General features: G+C 50.1%; 1 protein-coding gene across 3 annotated transcripts in view; it reads right to left on the bottom strand.

The window, feature by feature from the left end:
* The window catches only part of LDLRAD3 (low density lipoprotein receptor class A domain containing 3), a 205579-nt gene that overhangs the window by 112452 nt on the left and 73096 nt on the right, over nt 1–20031 (bottom strand). For all 3 annotated transcript variants that reach the window (XM_070427802.1, XM_070427799.1, XM_070427800.1), the window contains exon 2: nt 11262–11408. In XM_070427802.1, coding sequence (XP_070283903.1) covers nt 11262–11349 — 88 coding nt within the window. In that variant the 5' untranslated portion in view covers nt 11350–11408. The remainder of the gene's footprint in view (nt 1–11261; nt 11409–20031) is intronic.

Below are 20031 nucleotides of genomic sequence, written 5' to 3'. Positions count from 1 at the left end.
CAGAAGTGACACGCGAACTCATTTTTTTGGTTGATTTTTCTTTGTTAAGTGGCATTTAAATGTATAAAATAAATATCAAAAATATAAGTCTTTGTTTTACTATGGTTGCAAATATCAAAAAATTTCTATATGTGACACGGCACCAGAGTTAAGTGAGGGTTTTTCAAAATGCTGACACGCCGAGCTCAAAAGGTTCGCCATCCCTGCCTTATAGGGTCTGTGCATATATAACCAAGTTAAGATGAGGTCATATTGGATAAAGGTGCACCCTAATCCACGAACGGGTATCCTTTGAAGAAGAGGGCAACCTGGATTAGATCTGAGGCCCAGGGAGCAGGCCACACGATGGCGGAGGCAGAGGCTGGCCTGCATCTACCAGCCCAGGGAGCCCAGGGAGCCAAGGAACGCCAGCACGGAAGGACCCTCCCGTGGAGCTACAGGGAGAGCCTGGTGCTGCCCACACCTGGACTTCAGACCTCAAGTTCCAGAACTGAGAGCACAGGTTGCTGCTGTAGGCCATGGACGTGTGGTGTTTTGTCATAGCAGCCTCGGGGAACTCATACCGTACCATGAACGTTTCAGGACATGTTGTTTTTCTCAACGCAGTGTGAAATTGCTGGCGTCTTCACACAGCTACCAGGGTCCTTTTAGAAAAGTGTGCACAAGGTCAAATTCCTGTTTGGTCAAGGGTAGCCTGACAATTCCTATGCAGCTCTCAGGTGACAGCCTGGCAATCTGTGCTGTGGTCCCAACATCTGGACTACAAGTCTCTGCTCGCCGTGGGCACAGGCACAGGGCACATCGGGAGGGAAGAAGAGAGTCTGTGGAAGGCTGTTACCTCTACCAGTTCTAGAGCCAAAGCCTTAGAGGCTGCAGGAGCCCTTCTGGTTTCAGGCCAGAGCCGTGAAGGTGGGGACTGAAGAAGACAGTTCAAGTGATGAAGGGAAATACCACCATCGCGATCCCCATGGGTGCTTCATTGTGCGGGGCCCCAGCAGAGCTGGGAACAAGCCCTCAGCAGCCTCTCCGGCGGGTGGGGGACACCTGCAGGTCCCCTACTCAACGCAGTAGAGCTACTTCCTAGCTTCCCTCTCTGTGACCTGAAGGGCCTGCCTGGCTCATCGCAGGCCCTCAAACATCTGTTTCCTTCCCTTGTGCGCCAGCTTCCGTGTCTGCCTGGCTCCCTAGAGCTCTAAGCCAAAGAGAATTTCATAACAGCTCATGACTGTGTGTTGAAGACTCAAGTGAAAAGAAGATATTGACCCAGCACTGGAAGATGTTTCTATGGTGTAGGCCAGGGGTCCTCAAACTACGGCCCGCGGGCCACATGCAAATACAAATATTGTATTTGTTCCCGTTTTGTTTTTTTATTTCAAAATAAGGTATGTGCAGTGTGCATAGGAATTTGTTCATAGTTTTTTTTTTAAACTATAGTCCGGCCCTCCAACGGTCTGAGGGACAGTGAACTGGCCCCCTGTTTAAAAAGTTTGAGGATCCCTGGTAGGCTCTCAAAGAGAGAGTAGGAAGAGGAGAGGGGGTGGAGGGCATGGGAAAGTGTGGGTCTGGGGAGGTGGGCAGGAACGGTAACGGCTAGCGTGGCACAGGCTAGGCATGTCACGGCAGACTTTGGTTCGAGGACAATATCACTCGCATTGACTAAGGGAAGAATGTCAGCACTTACCAAATGCGTAACCTGCTCGAGGCATCCAGCTCTGAGCTACAGATACATGACTCATTTAGGGTTTAGAACAATGCCCTGTGGTCAGCAGAGCAGATCTTCACCCTGTCTGCACCAGGAAATAGTGCCTGTTGTTAAAGGTCAGCTAATTCCTAACTGGCTTATGGCCTGCACGTACTGCCTAATTAATGTTTTAAATATCACATGTGGAGCAGGTACTGCTATTATCTCTATCTTACAGAGGGGGCAATAGGTGTAGAGTAAGGTCAAATGGTTCCAGGGCCCCAGAGGCCATAACTAGAGACTGAGGGTTGGGGGGTGGGGGGAGAAACCAGCACTTCTGGCCCCCACAGCATTTATGGTCTCACATTTGAGATGGAAGAATTTAAGTGAAGTAGGAGGTATGCCCAGTATTACCTGAGATATTCACAAACAAATACAGATTTTCTTTTGAGAAATCAGCTGACAGTTGCATGGGTACTCCCTTGTAGGGAGCTTTTCTCTTGCTGCTTTTAAGATTCTCTCTTTGTCTTTAACCCTTGGCATTTTAATTATGATGTGTCTTCATGTGGGCCTCTTTGGGTTCTTCTTGTTTGGGACTCTCTGCACTTCCTGGACTTGTAAGTCTATTTCTTTCACCAGGTGGGGGAAGTTTTCTGTCATTATTTCTTCAAATAGGTTTTCAATATCTTGCTCTCTCTCTTCTCCTTCTGGCACCCCCATATGCGAATGTTGGTTCTCCTGAAGTTGTCCCAGAGGCTCCTTATACTATCTTCATATTTTTTAACTCTTTTTTCTTTTTGCTCTTCTGATTGGGTGATTTTTGCTTCCTCATATTCCAAATCATTGATTTGATTCTCAGAATCCTCAACTCTACTGTTGAATCCCTGAAAATTATTCTTTATTTCAGTTAGTGTATGCTTTATCTCTGACTGGTCCTTTTTCAAGTCTTTTATGTTCTCACTAATATTCTTGAAATTCTCACTAAAATCCTTGAAAGTCTCACTAAGTCCTTTGAAGCTCTGACAGCTGATTTTTCAACAGAAACTTTGCAGACCATAAGGGAGTGGCAAGAAATATTAAAAGTGATGAATAGCAAAAACCTACAACCAAGATTATTCTACCCAGCAAAATTATCATTTAGAATTGAAGGGCAGATAAAGAGCTTCAGACAAGAAAAAGCTAAAGGAGTTCATCACCACCAAACCAGTATTACATGAAATGTTGAAGTGTATTCTTTAAGAAGAGGAAGAAGATGACAATAATGGTTTAAAATATAAACAATAAAATGGCAATAAATACACATCAATCAACAATTAAACCTAAAAATAAAAATAAACAAATAAGGACTATAATGAACAAAATAAACTGATGAATAAAATAGAACCAAAAGCCATAGAAGCATGGAACAGACTGATGAATCTCAGAGGGAAGGAAGAGATTAACTAAAGAATTTATATGCATATATGCATTACCTATGGACACAGACAATAGGGTGGTGAAGGCCTTGGGTAGGGAAGGAACCGGGTGGATGGGGACAATGGGGGAAAGAAAGGGGAACATCTGTAATATTCTCAACAAAAAGATTAAAAAACAAACAAACAAATACATAAACAAAATGACCAAGTTAGAAAGGAGGCAACATTAACACACAGATCTTGGATTTCTTCTGCACAGTGAGTGTTGTGAAAGAAGGTGAGTTTCTGCTCTGAAATGTTCAGTGGACATGAGCAGAGCAAGGACAATGGGCCAGGGACAGAAGGTCACCAGGACAGAAAGCCCCAGGTACCTAGCAACTGGCAAAACTGGGAAAACAAAACCTCACTCTCAGGGTAACCTTTCCTCCCCTAGCATATCGCTAGTCACGTGGTTTAGACCCTCTTAGAGAAGGAACAAGGGGGACGGAGAATAGCCTCATATGACTCCCATACAAGCCCTTGCACAATCACTCCCTTAAGCATTAAGCCTTCAGGACAATGAGGTTCTGATCAGCATCAAATAATCTTAGGAACAAAGCCTCGGGTCTGTAGACTACAGAGACAGTCATACTTGAGATAACATCTAGGCTTCAGTTGTGTTTCAGCTCCAGGCCCAGAAAAGTAGCAAAGCCAGAGGGACCTACATCAAGGCTACCATCAGGACCAGACACAATGACCGCAGAGCCAACCAATGAGTAGAGACCATGGCTCTGGAATGGCACACCTGGAGAGTTGATGGATACTCTATCATGATCCTCCCCTGGGATCTCCCCTAAAATCCCTGCCCTTAAAAGCCCTTAGGACTGAGGATTCAGCTGGGAACACAGCCTCCCCACCCGCCTCCTTCCCCTAGGCACGTTTTCCTTCTCTCTCTCTCAGCCCTCCCAACTTTGGCCTCTGTATCTTGTCTCCTGAGCCCATTTCTTTTATGGCTCACTTCTACCTCTGTGACTTTCTAAATAAACTTTTGCTTGTATTTGAGTCTTGGCTCTGAATTTCTTAGTTAGAACTCAAGTACCGAGGCTGCTGAAACCGAGGTCCAATCACCAGGAACATTCTGGTGCTGTTTCGCCACCAACAGACATAGCGCTAAAGCGCAATGATATTCTCTAGACTCTGTAAGGGCACGTTTTGCTTTCTGAAGCTCAACTCCACAAGGCTTTTGAAATTCAGCACTGAACAATGGCTTGCCAGAACCAACGCCTGGAGGAGAGGGGACACCTGGATCACGTGACAAGGCAGTGTGTCCAGCAGAAATGGAGAACAGGACTCTTCCAGAGGGGCCAGGTGGGATGGCGGGGGGGAGGGGGGGCAGGAGGCTGAAGGAATGCCCCTATCTACTGAGCTGAGCCAGCCCACTGAAGCCCAAATGGCTTTCATTGTCCCTGGCAAGTATATTAGTTTCACAGGGTGGCTAAAACAGAGTACCATAAACTGAGTTGCTTTAAGCAACAGAAATGTATTTTCTCAAATTTCTGGAGGCCAGAGTCTGCGATCGATCGAGGGGTAAGTGGGGCCGCGCCTTCTCTGAGGCTCTGGGGAGAATCTCTCCCTACCTCTTTGTGGCTGCTGGTGGCAGCTGTCCATTCCTGGCGTTCCAAGGCTTGCAGCTGCATCAGTCCAATTTCTACCTCTACTGTCACATGGCTTTCTTCCCTCATATTCTCACTGTCCTCTCATGAGGACACCCGTCATATCGAATTAAGGACCTAATCTTAACTAATTACACTCACAATAACCCTATTTCCAAATAAGGTCATATGCCAAAGTCCTGGGGGTTAGGACTTTATCTTTTTTTTGGGGGGGGGGGGTGTAGGAGGACAGAATTCAACCCATAACAGTAAGATTCTTACTTTCAAATTGTTAAAGAACGGGAGCAGGATGTCTGTGAACGTCCCCTGTTCCACAGCTGTGGGCCAGCTGTCACTCACTGAACAATCATTTTTAAGAAGCAAGCGAGGTGGGTGGATGGCTGGATTAGTTTGCGAGGGCTGTCATGACAAAGTACCACAACCGGGCGGCTTCGTCCACAGAAATGTGTTGTCTCACAGCTCTGGAGGCCAGAAGTACGAAGTTGAGGTGTCGGCGGGGCTGGTTCCCCCTGCAGACTGGGAGGATCTGTTCTGGCCTCTCTCCACGGCTTGTCGAGGGCCATCTTCTCTTTGTGTCCCTTCAGATCGTCTTCCCTCTGTATGTGCCTCTGCATCCACATACCCCGTTTTTATAGGGACACAGGCATGTGGAAGTAGGGCCCAGCCCAATGGCCTCACTTTAACTTGATTAACTCTACAGAGACCCTACTTCCCAATAAGATCACGTTTTGAGCTGCTGGAAGTTAGGACTTTAACATTATGAATGGGGAGTGGGGGGGAGGTTTGACTGGGGCGGGGAAGGGATGACAATGCAACCCATAACAATGGTGTGGTGACACTTCTGCTATACAGGCAGCTAAAGGGGAGGACTCAACGCCGCTGTGGCTGCATCTACCAGTTCCCTGGCAGGCTCCCTTCCCAGGCCACAGCCCGTCACCAGCCCCTCCTCTGAGAAGAAACAGTGCAGTCTAAGAGAAGACGAGGCAAGCCACATCCATCCTGTAGAAACGTCCTGGTTTCCTGCAGCATTTAGCATGTGACCCAGGGTGTCTGGTGACATCGCTGAATTGCTGTTAAAGTTTGGTAAGAATAACAACTCAGAATCCAGTTTACACCCCTCATCTCTGCTTGCCCTGTGGCACCAGGTTTAAAAGAAGACATTATATGTGGCACCACCTAGAGGCAGAAGGTGAGAAAGATGATGAAAAGGAAAGAGGATGCCCCACTCTCCCACCTCTTCTCTTCCTTATTTTTATTGCTGACACTATCACACATGTTCCCATTCCCCTCCCGTGTCCCCCTCCACCCAACCCCCGCCCCCCTTCCCTCTGTCCATCACCACACGTTGATCGTGTCCATGGTATGTTTTCTGGCTAATCCCTTCGCCTTATATATTTCTCGGTGATCATTAGTCCAAACCCGCCCATGGATTTCTGCATCACACCAGAGCCCAAAAGCCATGCTCAAGAAACGGTTGGGGACAGTAAAAGCAAATACAATTTAAATTCCATTTTTGACCTATTTTCAATGTCTCTGAACTTGGAAATGTATTACATTTTATTACTGGACAAAATCCTTGCATTTATCCCTATTTCCTCTTACCTCCCTCCATCCCCCACTCCCACCCCACACAAACATAAAGGGCCTGTGTCTTTAAAAGTCTGCACGTGCCTGCTCAAAGATACAGACCGATATTATTTCTCCAAGAGAAGAATGAGCCGCGGATCTCACACCTCCTCGCCCCCATTTGGTCAGGGCACAGAGGTGGCAGCGAGGATGCCACAGGAAGCTGGAAGCTGGAAGCGGACGTTAGGGCCTGGATTCCATGTCACAAGTGGGCCCTGGAGGTGGGGATCGCTGCTTGATTATTACAGCAAGTGGTAGCAATGAAGCGCAGTCTCTTCTTTCAGGGACTCGCAGGACCAATAGCCATCTTAGAAATCATTTCCATGGGAAACCATCATCGAGGTTTCTACTTTTTTAAAATATATATATATATTATTGATTTTTTCACAGAGAGGAAGGGAGAGGGATAGAGAGTTAGAAACATCGATGAGAGAGAAACATCCATCAGCTGCCTCTTGCACACTCCCTACTGGGTATGTGCCCGCAATCAAGGTACATGCTCTTGACCGGAATCGAACCTGGGACCCTTGAGTCCGCAGGCCAACGCTCTATCCATTGAGCCAAACCGGTTAGGGCAAGATTCTACATTTTAAAAAAGCGGCTTAGTGGTGAGACCAGCAGGGTCTCAGTCAGCAGAGTGGCACCGCTCCACGTGCAGAGAAAGACGGAAGGACCCCACTGTGGCCTCTGGTGGAGGAAGGCTATGGGGACGCGGGCTCTGGGCCAACAGGCAAGCTGTGCAAGCTCATGGGGCTCCGCTTCCTCCTCGTAAGGACTTGTGACAACTGAGTCAATATCGCGTAACTTGCAGCCCAGAGGAGCTCAAGTAAGGCCACATCACGACAGTGTTTTCATGAAGTGTCCATGTTTATCTAAAACATTTCTCTATTCCTTTTACTGCCAAAAACAGTTATTTAGATAAAACGATTATGCAGGGCATGCCACTAACCAAGAACAGAAATACACTCAAAACTCTCCCAAAACGAGCCTCTTCTCTCAGAACTCTAAGAAGGGGAGGTTCTTCAGATTCATGAGGCGGAAAATGTAGTGACTCAACCCAGATGGAAATGTATTCTAGTCCATTAACAGATATTTCACAAAGTCAGAAACATAACTAGTAAACAGAGGTATTGGGAAAACATTCAATTTCTTTAGATAATAAAAAAAAATTAAACTTAAACTATAGAACTGTTTTCAACTATCAAATGAACCATAAACATATTTTTTTAAGATATTAGTGAATGCTGCCAAGACTGAAAGACAGCCAGAGTTCTCAGCCGGTGCCAGGGAAGAGCACGCCGGTGCCAGCCCTCAGCAGAGCACGTGGGCGGTCTGGGATCCAGAGCCAGGAAAAGCCTCTGTCCCTCAACCCCATCATTTCATTTCTGAGAACCTAGACTAAGAGAATTTCTCAAAGCTAGAGAAGTCACGTCCACCCTCAGGACATGAACACCGTTTCTAACAGTGAAAAACTAAAACGAGACAAACGCTGAAATAAGGAGCAAATAAACTACATGACACCCAAGGGAACGGACTATTTAAGCATTAAATGATACAGAAAAAATCATCGTATCATTGTGTGTACCCCTGATGAGCACAGCTGATGACAACTTCTAAGATGCTGGTGGAGTTCTGTTAGAGGACCCACTCTGTGTGACCCTGTTGTCTTCATCCTCCCCATCCCCGCAATTTCACCAATAGATGATTTTATTCCCTTTATGATAAGGTTTCTCCCTGTCTCATGACAATCTTTCCTCTGCTGAGCTCACTGCCTCATAGCCCACCATGACATCCTGCTCTGCGCTCTTCTCTCACCCTTTGAAAAGCGCAAGGACTCTTGTTTGAGTGTATTATCTTCTAAAGGCCAAAGCTATTTCATTGGGCACTTGAGGCAATCACCTCTCCCCGGAGAGACTACCGGCCGCCTTCACGCTCCTCCCTGTGAGTACCAAGTTACTCCAAAGAATCAGAGAAAGGGCTTTGTAACTTCTGAGCAAGACAAGGAAGGAAGTGGCACGAATTGTAAGTGGGCCAGTTGGTAGCCTGGAGACCTCAGCTCCGCCCTCCTGGCTCTGTCCTCTGCATATGTAAAACTTCCTCCTGTTGGCCCTAAACCTTTTGATCAGCAGAAGTAAAAAAAGCAAGAGACTTAAACCCCCGACAATAGCGGATGGTTAGCTTGCAGTGCATCTACTTGATGGAATAATAGGCAAGCTCACAAAACAACAATTACGAATGCCAACTATGCTAATGTGGCCAAGGGCCTCCAATGTGAAGAAGAATGGTTACTCAATCCTGCGTTCCCATGACGACGACCGGATAAAACCATTTGTGCGGACTGACCAGTAACAGTTGTTGCCTACTAGGCACTATGCCGCCGTGTGGTTAACATGCATTCAAACTTCCCAACAATGCCCTTAGAAGCCTTATTCTCATTTTGGAGAGGAGGGAACTGAAGCACCAGGAATTCTCATTTGATCCTCCCAATGGCTACGATTTAGAACATTCTGGTAACTTTCCTAAGACCACAGAGCAGGGAGGAGAGGGGTGGGAGAAGGGGCTGGGATTTGGACACTATCTTTCTCCAGTGCCCACACTGTCGACTGACTCCCGGACTGTAAGGCAATATGTCCGAAATTTAAAATGCAAGCATTTGTTTTTTAAAAGGACTTCTTTTCCTTCCCTCTATTGTCTAAACTAACTTTCTAGTGTTCTTCTGTTTTTATTTAAAGACCAAAAAAGGGGGGGAGGGGGCAACAGAGGAAAGGGCTTTTTTTTAACGCATGTGTTTGTGTGTATGGTTTTTAAAATTATGTTTTGATCAAAAGACTAAATAAATGTCAATCAAGTCTCCACTTGGGGGTTAAGGGTAGGAAATGGGGGAAAAAGGATGGAGAGCCGCCAAGACGAGCCTGTTCCAAACCAAACCGAACAGCGCCAGGCAGCTGCCCGCACCATCATTTTTTTCTATCATCTCTTTCCACCGCCCCTTCCAGTCTGCGCATGGATCCTGCAATCACGGCCCTGGGCTGACGGAGGACAGAGAACGTCACAGCGGAAGCTGGTATCACAGAGCGCTACTGACAAAGCTGCGAATAAAACAGATCTCAACCACCAGCCCTGCATTCTTCCACAAACTCATCCTGTGCCGAACTTCCCCTCAGCCAGGGACAGTCTGCACGTCCTGGAGGTTCAAATACACACCACGCCCTAAAGTGGCCAGAGCCCACATCTGTGCAGCCTTAACAATGCTCCGAGCTGGACAGATCGTGGCGTTCACACATGCTATGTCATGTGAACTCAAATAACGAACGTTACATTTCTAGCAATGTCGAAGCTACGCTAGAAACTAGAGAAGGCTGAGAGACACAATACTTGTTTAAGAAACTGCAAAAATAAAAATGCAGTACGTACAGTGGTCTATTCAGGAAAAACCATATGCAACAAACAAAATGAAATCCTCCCCACAAAAAAACATACTGCCGATCCAGCCCCCAACAGGTCTGCAGAACAAGGGCCGGCAGCCAGAATACTGGACCCTCATCCAGGTGAGGGGTATCTCGGAGCGGGCAGCTTGCCCTCGGAAACACATCACGTGGGGGGTGTTTGCTGACCGGCTCCAGAGGCGGACTCCACACCCAGTGCTCCTTCCCGTGGGTCAATGGCCTCGGCCTCAAACCCCGGTACCAGCGATGTTCGAAGTCCCCTGATCAGCCGCTCCTCGGCCATTTCCTCAGCTGGCTTCCAGAGAGACAGCAGCCTGGGAGTCACACACAGTCCATCTGGCAGAGGCCCGCTGCCCGAAGCCCAGGAAACAGCCAAGAACCACTGTCCAGTGGTGTGGACGCCAGGCAGCCACCCCCTGGACAACCTGGAGGCCGGCACTCCAGGGGGGTGCTTCCCACCTGGCAGGGTGCCCTGACCCCGCTCACCGGGCAGCGCCACACTGTGCGGAGGAAGAATACACGCTCCGGGGCCGGGAGTGTGATCCCTGGACACCTGGCGCCCCTCCACGCACATCCCAGGTGGCTCCTTTCTCATAGACGCCCCGCCCCCCCCAACCTGAATCTCAGGCCTATTTCAGGGGCACTACACGGGGAGGGTCAGATACCCTCGGTTCTGGTGGTGCCCAGTTGAAGGATGATGCCCACGCCTTCTCGTCTGAGGAAAGGGCACATGGAAGCAAATGACTATCTAGTCCAGTGATGGCGAACCTATGACACACGTGTCAGAGGTGACACACGAACTCATTTTTTTGGTTGATTTTTCTTTGTTAAATGGCATTTAAATATATAAAATAAATAACAAAAATATAAGTCTTTGTTTTACTATGGTTGCAAATATCAAAAAATTTCTATATGTGACACGGCACCAGAGTTAAGTTAGGGTTTTTCAAAATGCTGACACGCCGAGCTCAAAAGGTTCGCCATCACTGATCTAGTCAGTACCAGCTCCGTGCTGAACACTTGGCGCATTGCCTCTTACTTAATTGTCAAGAACACTCCACAATGTACAAGACGTGTGAGAGGTTATCAGCCTGGGCCTGGGGTCAGGAAGCCTGGGTGCAAATCCAGGTCCGCTGCTTGCTGGTGGGTGGATCCTGAGGCTCCATAACCTACAGGTCTCAGATTCCTCGTGTGTAAAGCGGAGGCCACGACAGTCCCCCAGGATGGGGGTTAGGAGAGCGTGCCCAGCCCTGTGGCTCCTTCACCACCAAGGCCCCTGCTTCTACACTGAGACGGGTGGAGAGGACGGGACTGCTGGCCAGAGGCCCAGGCCCGCCCACCCCGGGCAGCAAAGAGAGCCTATGGGACCTCACCAGATCGGGACCTCCTCCCTCTACCCCAGGATCCCCCCACCCCCGTCCCCACCGGGCCGGGCACTCACGACACTCCTTCTCGTCGCTCTTGTCGAAGCAGTCGGGCAGCCCGTCGCACTGCCAGGCGCCCGGGATGCACCGCCCGTTGCTGCACATGAAGTTGCCCGGAATGTTGCACTCGTTGGTGAAGTTGTTCCCGGGGAGCAGCTGGCTCTCTGTTGGAGAGAGGGGACAGGGCCATCAGACGACATGGCAAAGGCGGCAAGGATCTGAGCCCACCCCAACGGAAGGGGGCTCCTGTCTGGTGTGGGCTGGATAAGTGAAACCTCTCTGGGTCTCAGTTTCCTCATCTGTGAAATGGACGGATAAAGTCCCCTGCCCCACCCCTGGGGATTCTGAGAGGACTAAATGGAGAAAAACTGAGAAGTGTGTGTGGGGGGGGGAGCAGGTGTCTGACGCACGTTAGGTGCTCACTGACTTGTCTTCTTTTCCCATCAGAAAGGCTGGCTGTGAAATACACACATTATTTCCTGGCCACCAGCAGTGACCAAAGCTGCAGGTTCCCGGACAGGAGTGAGCACTGGACCCCCAAAGCCTCCAACAGCAGGAACTGCCGGCCCCTGCCAGGTCTCAGACTCTGGGACTCTACAATCGCAGAATCCTTGAACTTGGGCCAAGTCAACAGGGATATTGGCAGATACTTTCACTTTAGAACATGGGGGCCCCAGCCCACAAAATCGACCTGCCTGAGGTCAACGAGGAGAAAAAGCCAAACTGAAAATTACACGAAGGCCTCTAACCCCCAAGGTCACTGAACTGCTGGCCACGCGTTCCTGGAGGTTTAGAGCCAAGCCCCGAGGTTTGGATGCAACTCCACTGAACAGTCACAGAGTGCCACGGCCCTCAGCCCAAAGCGCTCCCCCTTAAGCTAGAAAGCAAGCAGGGTGTGGGGGGTGGGGGGTGGGGGTGGGGGTGCTGCACTCATCCATCAATGGACTCGGGATGGGTGATTTTTTTTCAAGGGAACTAGAATGGAACCCATCTGATGGGCCTGAGCCAGCGTGACCCATGGCTGGGAGAGAAGGAGCCATCTAGAAGTAGCACAGTCTTAGGGGAAAAGGGGAAAAGAAGACCCATCCTCCCGGGCTCCCTCCTGAGTCGTCAATGAGCATTTATTGACCGTGTCTGACCAGACACTTGTGCTAGGTCCTAAAGGTGCAGAGAGATGAAGCCTAGGGCTGGAAGGAAACCTGGGGATACTAACAATCTTATTGCCAAGGACTCTGAGGGGTGCCCACACCTGCCTGAGGGTAACGGAGGGCCCATGAGCCTCTTTCACACGCTTTGCCAAAGAGAAGCATCGCATTCCAGACCCGTGACATCACATCTTTCATGCCGCTACTCTTGACAAGCACTATTGTTTTTACCTGGCATGCCTTTCGACCTGAGGGGTCCCCTAGCACCCCCCTACGCACCTGTCAGCACACAACGTGTGCTGCTCTCCCTCTGAGTGTCCCCTGACTTCTCCGAGCGGAAATGAGCTCTTATTCTTCTGGGTGACTATGGTCCTACTGGGCTGGTACTGAACACGTCTGACAACTGGAACAAGTGGGCAACAACCCACTGGAATGACACAGCCACCGGCGAGCAGAGCCACATCAGCCCCGGGACCGTGGGTACTTCCACAAACCAGCTGCCCCGTGCGGGGGAATTAATAATGGACAGGCATGCCTCTCCACTAAACACGAGCGTTCAGAGCTCACTGAAGAATTCCAGAAGAGCAGCTGCAGCGAGGGGCCTCCCTCTGCCCCGACTACCCACACCCGAACCCTAACAACCCTCCACATCCCCTCCTCACTCCGTCATCCCCTATGACGGCCAAGCACCAAGTCCCGCACGCTGGTCTCCATGGCCACAGCCACGACTCCGGCCCAGGACACCCCATCTCTCACCGGAGTTACTGCCACACTCTCCTGCAACTCGGCCTCCCTGCCACCCCTCCGGCTCCTCTCTGTGGCCAGAGGGACCTTTCTAAAGAGCAAGTCAATCATGACCCTTCCTTACTTTAAAAAGCCACTGAATGGTTCCCCACTGTTCTTAAGATAAAGTCAAAATCCCAGGCTCTAAGAAAGGTTGGAGGAGAGAGGCGGCATTGCAGGGGCTGCTGACAGATGCAGAGATGGAAGCTAAGGGCCCCTCAGGCCGAGAGACAGACAGCAAAGACACAGTGCGGAGAGCCCTGAAGGGAATGGAGCAAAACACGAGCAGTGATTGTGGGAACTGCAAACAGATTGTGCCACTATGGCCCCTCTTCCACCAGCAAGTCAGACATCGCTCATCACGGCGCTCTGTCCACTGAGCCCACACTCACTATCAGATCCCTCTCGAGACAGGATTCCTCGAAAACCACCCCCCACCCCGAGAAGAACATGAAACCAGTTTCAGTCAAGGGCTCCAGGTTGAGGAGGGGGACCCACAGGAGAGGAGCCTAGAAGGACAGCCAGGTGCTGGGTCCCGGCCAGACATGGAAGATACAACCCAGAAAACCCCACATGTTCCGGCTGTTTCCCAACCACCGCTCAAGCCCCGCCAGCAGGTAGGGAATTCTTCAGGGCTCTGACTGTAACTGTCATGCTGTTTTGTTAGAAATACCTCCACTTGCTTTTGCAACACTAGCTCCTCCGAGGCGAGCTGCCTGAGAAGTCGCTGCAATGGTGAAATCTTGTTCTGATAAACAGGTTTCCGGAGGCAGAAAATTGGCCAGATTAGATTCCAAAGTGCTTGCTCTGAGAGTCAACAGGCTGGCAGCACACGGACTTGACAAATGAAAGGGTGTGATGCAGGGACGTAAATACCACGTCTGTCAAACACACGTGGCCCTGCCAGCCACAGGGCTCAGGGCTCATGCACAGGTGGCCCTGTAGCCACAGAGCTCAGGGCTCATGCACAGGTGGCCCTGCCAGCCCCAGGGCTCAGGGCTCATGCACAGGTGGCCCTGCCAGCCACAGGGCTCAGGGCTCCTGCACAGGTGGCCCTCCAGCAAGGGCTCAGAGCTCTGCAGGCTGACCAGGGATCCCCAGGACCTGGCGACTGACAACATAGAGGACCATGCTTCGAGGGCTTCTGAGTACCTCTATTATGCATGCAGGGGGCACAGATCCCTGCACTTTAGGGAAATGACAATATCATCAAAATCAAAAGCATCAGGAGAAACCAAGACAATAAGAGGTTAAATCCCATTGATTCTGTCCTCAAAAATCTTCCTCAAACCCACCCAGTGTGCCTCACCCAGATGGTACCAGCCAATCCAAGCTGCCAGTAGTCCCCAACACAGGGCAATTTTGCCCCCCAGGGGACAGAGGGCAGAACCTGGAGACTTTGGGGTTCTGGCGTCTAGAGGGTTGAGTCCAGGAATGCTGCCGCCCATCCACGTGGCAGCAAAGAATCGCCAGCCCAGAATGCCAATGAGGCCGGGGCTGAGAAATCCCAGCTTACACCCACCTCCCAGCGTTCACTTCTCAGGGCCCCAGTCCCTTCTCTTCGCAGCAGAGGGAGATTTTAACCTGCTACTGATGGCTTCTCGGTGCCCTCACAATACATCTGGAGCTCCTGCCACGGTTGACAAGGCCCCGTGGGATCCAGCCCGGCCTCCCTCTGAACCTCATTCCCAACCACTTCCTGGAACACAAATGTCCTTCCTGCAGGGAGGCCTCCACCCATGCTGCTCTCGGACCTCGGTTCTTCCACCCCCTCCCGCCCCGCCTCCTGCTTTCCCCGGTGTTCGGGGCTGAATTGCTTCCTCCCCAAATCCATATGTTGAAGCCCTGACCCCCAGTCCCTCGGAATGTAGCTCAATTCATAGACACGGACTTTAAAGAGGTGGTTAAGGTAAAATGAGGCCTTGAGGGCGGGCCTCACCCAATCTGACCGCGTCTTTCTACAAAGAGGAGATTAAGACACAGACGGCCTTGGGGAATGACCATGTGAGGACGCAGGGAGAAGACGGCCAGCTGCAAGCCAAGGACACAGGCCTCCAAGGAACCCAACTCTGCCCACTTTGATCTCAGACTTCTGCCTTCCAGGATGGGGGGGAAGGTACATTTCTAGCATGTAAACCAGGGGTGGGGAACCTTTTTTCTGCCAAGTGCCATGTGGATATTGATAACATCATTCGTAGGCCATACAAAATTATCTACTTGAAAATGAGCCTACTATATTTGGTCAAACATTTAATGAACTCACCCCTAATGCCTTGGCAGGGCCAGACCAAATGATTTTGCGGGCCTTACACAGCCCTCGGGGCCGGACGTTCCCCACCCTGAATGGTAAACCATCCACTCCGGGGTACTTTGTTATGGCAGCCCTAGCAAACTAATACATTTGACTAATGTCACTCAGTCTTGCGACAATAGCCTTATGTCACTCATTCTGAGATTGTGTTGACCCAATGGAAAACTGGTCCCCACTTTCCAGTCGGGTACTGTCCCCCGTTTTCCTTTATCTCAGCCTGCGCTGACTTATGTGTCTGTACCATCTCCCCATGGAATGGCACACCCAGGAAGGCATGGGCCACCGCCTTGTCCAGCTAAACATCCTTCACATCTAGTGCTCGGTGGATCCTCAAAGAATATGTGTGGCCGCTCCAAGAAAACCAAGCATAGTTATTGACTCACCCCCACCCCCAGACTCCTCCTTGGAACGTTCTAGCCTCATCCCTCATCCCTCCCAAAGGTGAGTGGGATCTGTACACGTATAGTTAAAAATAAGGCACATGAGGTGTCTGGATCTGTGCAAGTAAATTACCACCCTGTCTGCTTTAAAAGAGGTGAGAAATCTTTTCACCCCGACAGCAGGACTTTCTAGTGGCTGAAATATTTATCCCATCTCAGCGTCTGGGGACACATTCAGAATCCAAAAAGACAAGCATTAGCACAAAGTAGGCTAGTGGGGGTTTTTTCTCCTCCCTTCCCTTTTTTTTCATTAAGCTGAAAAATGAAAAAGAGTTGCCCATGTTCACTGCAGCACATCACTTACTTAAAATAACTACACCTTCTCTCCAAGAATGACAAAAAAAAAGTCCCCAGCCCTCCCCCACTGGGCAGAGGCAAACAGCCCACTGCAGCAGCGTCTTCCAAAATTTCTGGCACCCACAAATTTATACCCAATGATGAGGGGGCCAACCTGGGGCAACTGTGAATACTCAGACAGCTGCTGCGTTCCGCCCACTCTCCTGGAACCGCGGTTAGCAAGGTCAACTTTCCCAGCTGAGAAATGGGAATTCCCCGGGAGCAGCTGCAGTCCGCCCCGTTCTCTGCTCTCCCCTGCTCATCGGCCGCCCCTCGGGGCCACCCCGTGTCATGACGCCCTAGAGAACTGACATCTGCAAACCTTCCACGGGCCCCGAGTTCAGATTTCTGCCCAGTCGCCTGTTTTGATCCTCTGCTTCCTGACAATCCAGTCTGCAGGCTCCATGAACAACAAAGCAAGACATACAAACATATGCGCCGACACACATACAGCCTATCATTCCATTTAGCAGATCTCAAAAAATCTCTTCCCTAAAACCTCCGGAGAATGAACACACCTCTTCCCACTGCCTGGTGCCAACAAACACAGTGTCAGGAGGCCACTGAAAACAGCCATCTGTGTTCTCCTTGACTCACTTCTCCGCACACAACACGCACGCCCCGCGCACGGGCACAGGGGAAGCACCCAGGGGGCTGGTCGGCAACCGTGTGTTTGCAAACATCCCTGGGAAACCCCCGAAGGTCCCTTCAACTCCAGACGGCTCCGCATGGTGGCATCCGTGTCGGACGGAGGGAGAGACATCTGTCCCCAGCATATCCCAGAGCCATTTGGTTCTCATCAAACAGACTGCTTCCTGCCGGCGTCCTGCTATGCGGAGCGCTCGCCGCCACCAAGAAGGGAGCAGTCACGTGTGCATGCCTGAGCCTGAAGTGAGGGTGTGCTTCTGGCTCCAAGTACCTGAGCAGAGCCAGGACTCCAGCTCTGTCTAGACTGCACACCGCCTTGCCTGTGAGCTCCTTCCAGCAGCCCCAGCCTCCCCTCACCCATCTGCTCAAGGAGGAGATTGGTGAGAAGGTATAACATGGCTCGTGGGTTCAGCCCAGGACTGGTGACCCTGGGCACTGACAGATTTCATCATGACACCGACCGTGAAGGACGATCGTGTGTAATGTTACTGCAGGGACATGTATGGGTGGTGTGGGTCACCTGGACAGTGAGTGGGCCCAGCTGTCCGCCCAGCATCTGCACTTCACACAGCTCTCTTCTTTGCTTCTCCCATGTGGTGATCAAATGATAAATGCTCACAAAATGATAAATGCTCTGTTTCCCTCTGAAAACAAGTCAGCAAAGGAAGCCAATGGCTAGTATTAATGAGAAAAGCACAGAGAAAGTGAAAAGGTCTGAAAAGGACAGTTCTTTACCAGGAAAAAGCTCCATAAATTATCTCTGTCCTGTATTTACAGCCTCATTACGGGCCCGAAGCTGTTACTCGCATTGTTTAGTTATGCTTCGTCGCGTTTCACGAGGAAAATTATGTCGGGGCAGCATTAACGCTGTGGGGATCTGCAGGGCCACGGTCCGCGGCTCAGGGGCTGGAGAGCCACTGGGGAGGATGCCGAGCCTCAAAGGGGAGCACTGAGCCCCGCCCACCCTTCTGCTCCCTTCTCACAGCCTTTGAGAAACCAATCATTATGGACTTTCCACTAGGGAAGATCTAACATCTGCTGAAGCTCTTAACACATGGCAGGAGTTTAACATCAATTCTCTTCATATTCCTTCACAGCTGCGCTATGAACTAGGCACCATGCCCATTGTGCAGACAAGGAAACAGTCTGAAGAAGTAAGAGGACACACTGAAGACATGATATAGGTACTCATATAAAGAGAGAAAACAACATTGCACAACATTTTTAGTGATGAAATTCAAAATATAATCATTGAGGACAACTTCCTGTAATACAGGTCTACTAAGGAAAAGAATGAAATCCTTTGTAAGGGGGGACGGGACAGGTAACATTTCACTTGATGGAAGTCCAAGTTAGTGCTCCCTATCATCAAACTCTATTGTAAAGTTTGCCTTTTTGTTAACCATTTAAAAGTGTTTAAAGTATTCTTAGCTTGGGGCCACAGACCATAGTTTTCCGACTCCTGGGCTAGAAGAGAGCAGGTCCATCTGAAATAACAAGGTGCCGATCCAAAGGCACTTCCTCTCTGTCCTACCACACCCACCACACTCTGAAACGATCCTTGGGGCTCAGTGGCCGTTCCCCCAGCACGGAGACAGGGACCTTGGCCGTTCCGTTCACCGCTGTGTCCTCAACAACCAGCAAGTGCCAGGCCCCCAGCACACACACAGTGAATGCTTGCTGACTGAATGAGGTGGGAACAGAACCTGATGGCTCCTGAGAGTGTGGCCCCTCCAGCACGACACTCTCAAGTTCTGTGAATGGATCTAAACCAGCCGTGGGCAAACTACGGCCCGCGGGCCAGATCCGGCCCGTTTGAAATGAATAAAACTAAAAAAAAAAAAAAGACCGTACCCTTTTATGTAATGATGTTTACTTTGAATTTATTAGTTCACACAACACTCCATCCATGCTTTTGTTCCGGCCCTCCGGTCCAGTTTAAGAACCCATTGTGGCCCTCAAGTCAAAAAGTTTGCCCACCCCTGATCTAAATGCTGCCTGAATCCATTTCCACAATGAATGGGACAGTGGGCCTGGGTCTGCAGAGCACTCCTGAGCTCGTGGGAGGGAAGAACAGAAGAGAAGAAGTCTGGATGAACGTTTCTGAGTTCTCTTCTTCCCACACACCCTGTCCTCACCAGGGCCAGCTGCACGTCAGGCTCGGGTGGGAGCCTGGAGCAGAAGCTGTCCCCCGCGTGTTCTCTCTTCAGCTTCACTCAGCAGCAGCAGCAGCAGCAGGAAGTGAGAATCAGGCCGTGGGGCTAGCTGACGAGGACAACCTTATGATGAATTTCATCAGGCTTGCAGATAAGCCAGGCTCAAGAGAGAGCCAATCAGCCCTGCACTTCAGCGCCTTTCAGAGACAGCCACCGGGTCAAGAAGTAAGACTCTGATCCCACCCAAGTTCAGTCCAGCCCCGTCTGCCCAGGGACGCCTGCCACAATTCTCACAGTCACTCACTGCAAACCGTTCTCTGCCTGCACTCTGCTGCACAGAGACACCCTCACAGGGCAAGTATGAAAAATACCAAAGCAAATCAAAGAATGAGGACAGAAAAACTAAATGAGCTTCATTTAGGCCCCAAAGCATATCTTCCTGAGTCAGGGCTAAGGATTTCTAGAATAAGGCTAAAAAGAGCACAGGCCATAAAGACTGATAAATACAACCCACTGCATTGAAATGGAAAACTCCCAGTCATCAAAAGACACTACAAAGGTCAAAGATAAGCCACAGACTAGAAGATGGTATCTGCTACATATAGAACCCACAAAGAGTGATGCCTAGTGTTTTCTTTCTTTCTGATTTTGTTTGTTTGATTGTTTCTAAGAAGAGAGAGAGAGAGAAAAGAGAGAAACATAAAGATAAGAGCATAACATTGACTGGCTGCCTCCTACACGACCCTCACTGGGAATCGAGGCCACAACCAGGCATGGGCCCTGACCAAGAATCGAACCAGCAACCTTTGGGTGCATGGGATGATGCCCAAGCAACTGAGCCACACTGGCCAGGGCTCCAGGATTTTCTCACAAGACTAGGCAAGAAAACACAGCCAACCCAGTGGAAAACTGGACAGAGCGCATGAGCAGGTATTCTCACTGAAGAGCAAACTCAAAGAGCCACTTAA

The sequence above is a fragment of the Myotis yumanensis genome, unplaced genomic scaffold (assembly GCF_028538775.1).
Source record: "Myotis yumanensis isolate MYYU_CA2020_CCGP unplaced genomic scaffold, mMyoYum1.0.hap1 SCAF_10, whole genome shotgun sequence".
In the NCBI taxonomy this organism is placed as follows: Eukaryota; Metazoa; Chordata; class Mammalia; order Chiroptera; family Vespertilionidae; genus Myotis; species Myotis yumanensis.
This window is presented reverse-complemented; position numbering and strand designations above follow the sequence as displayed.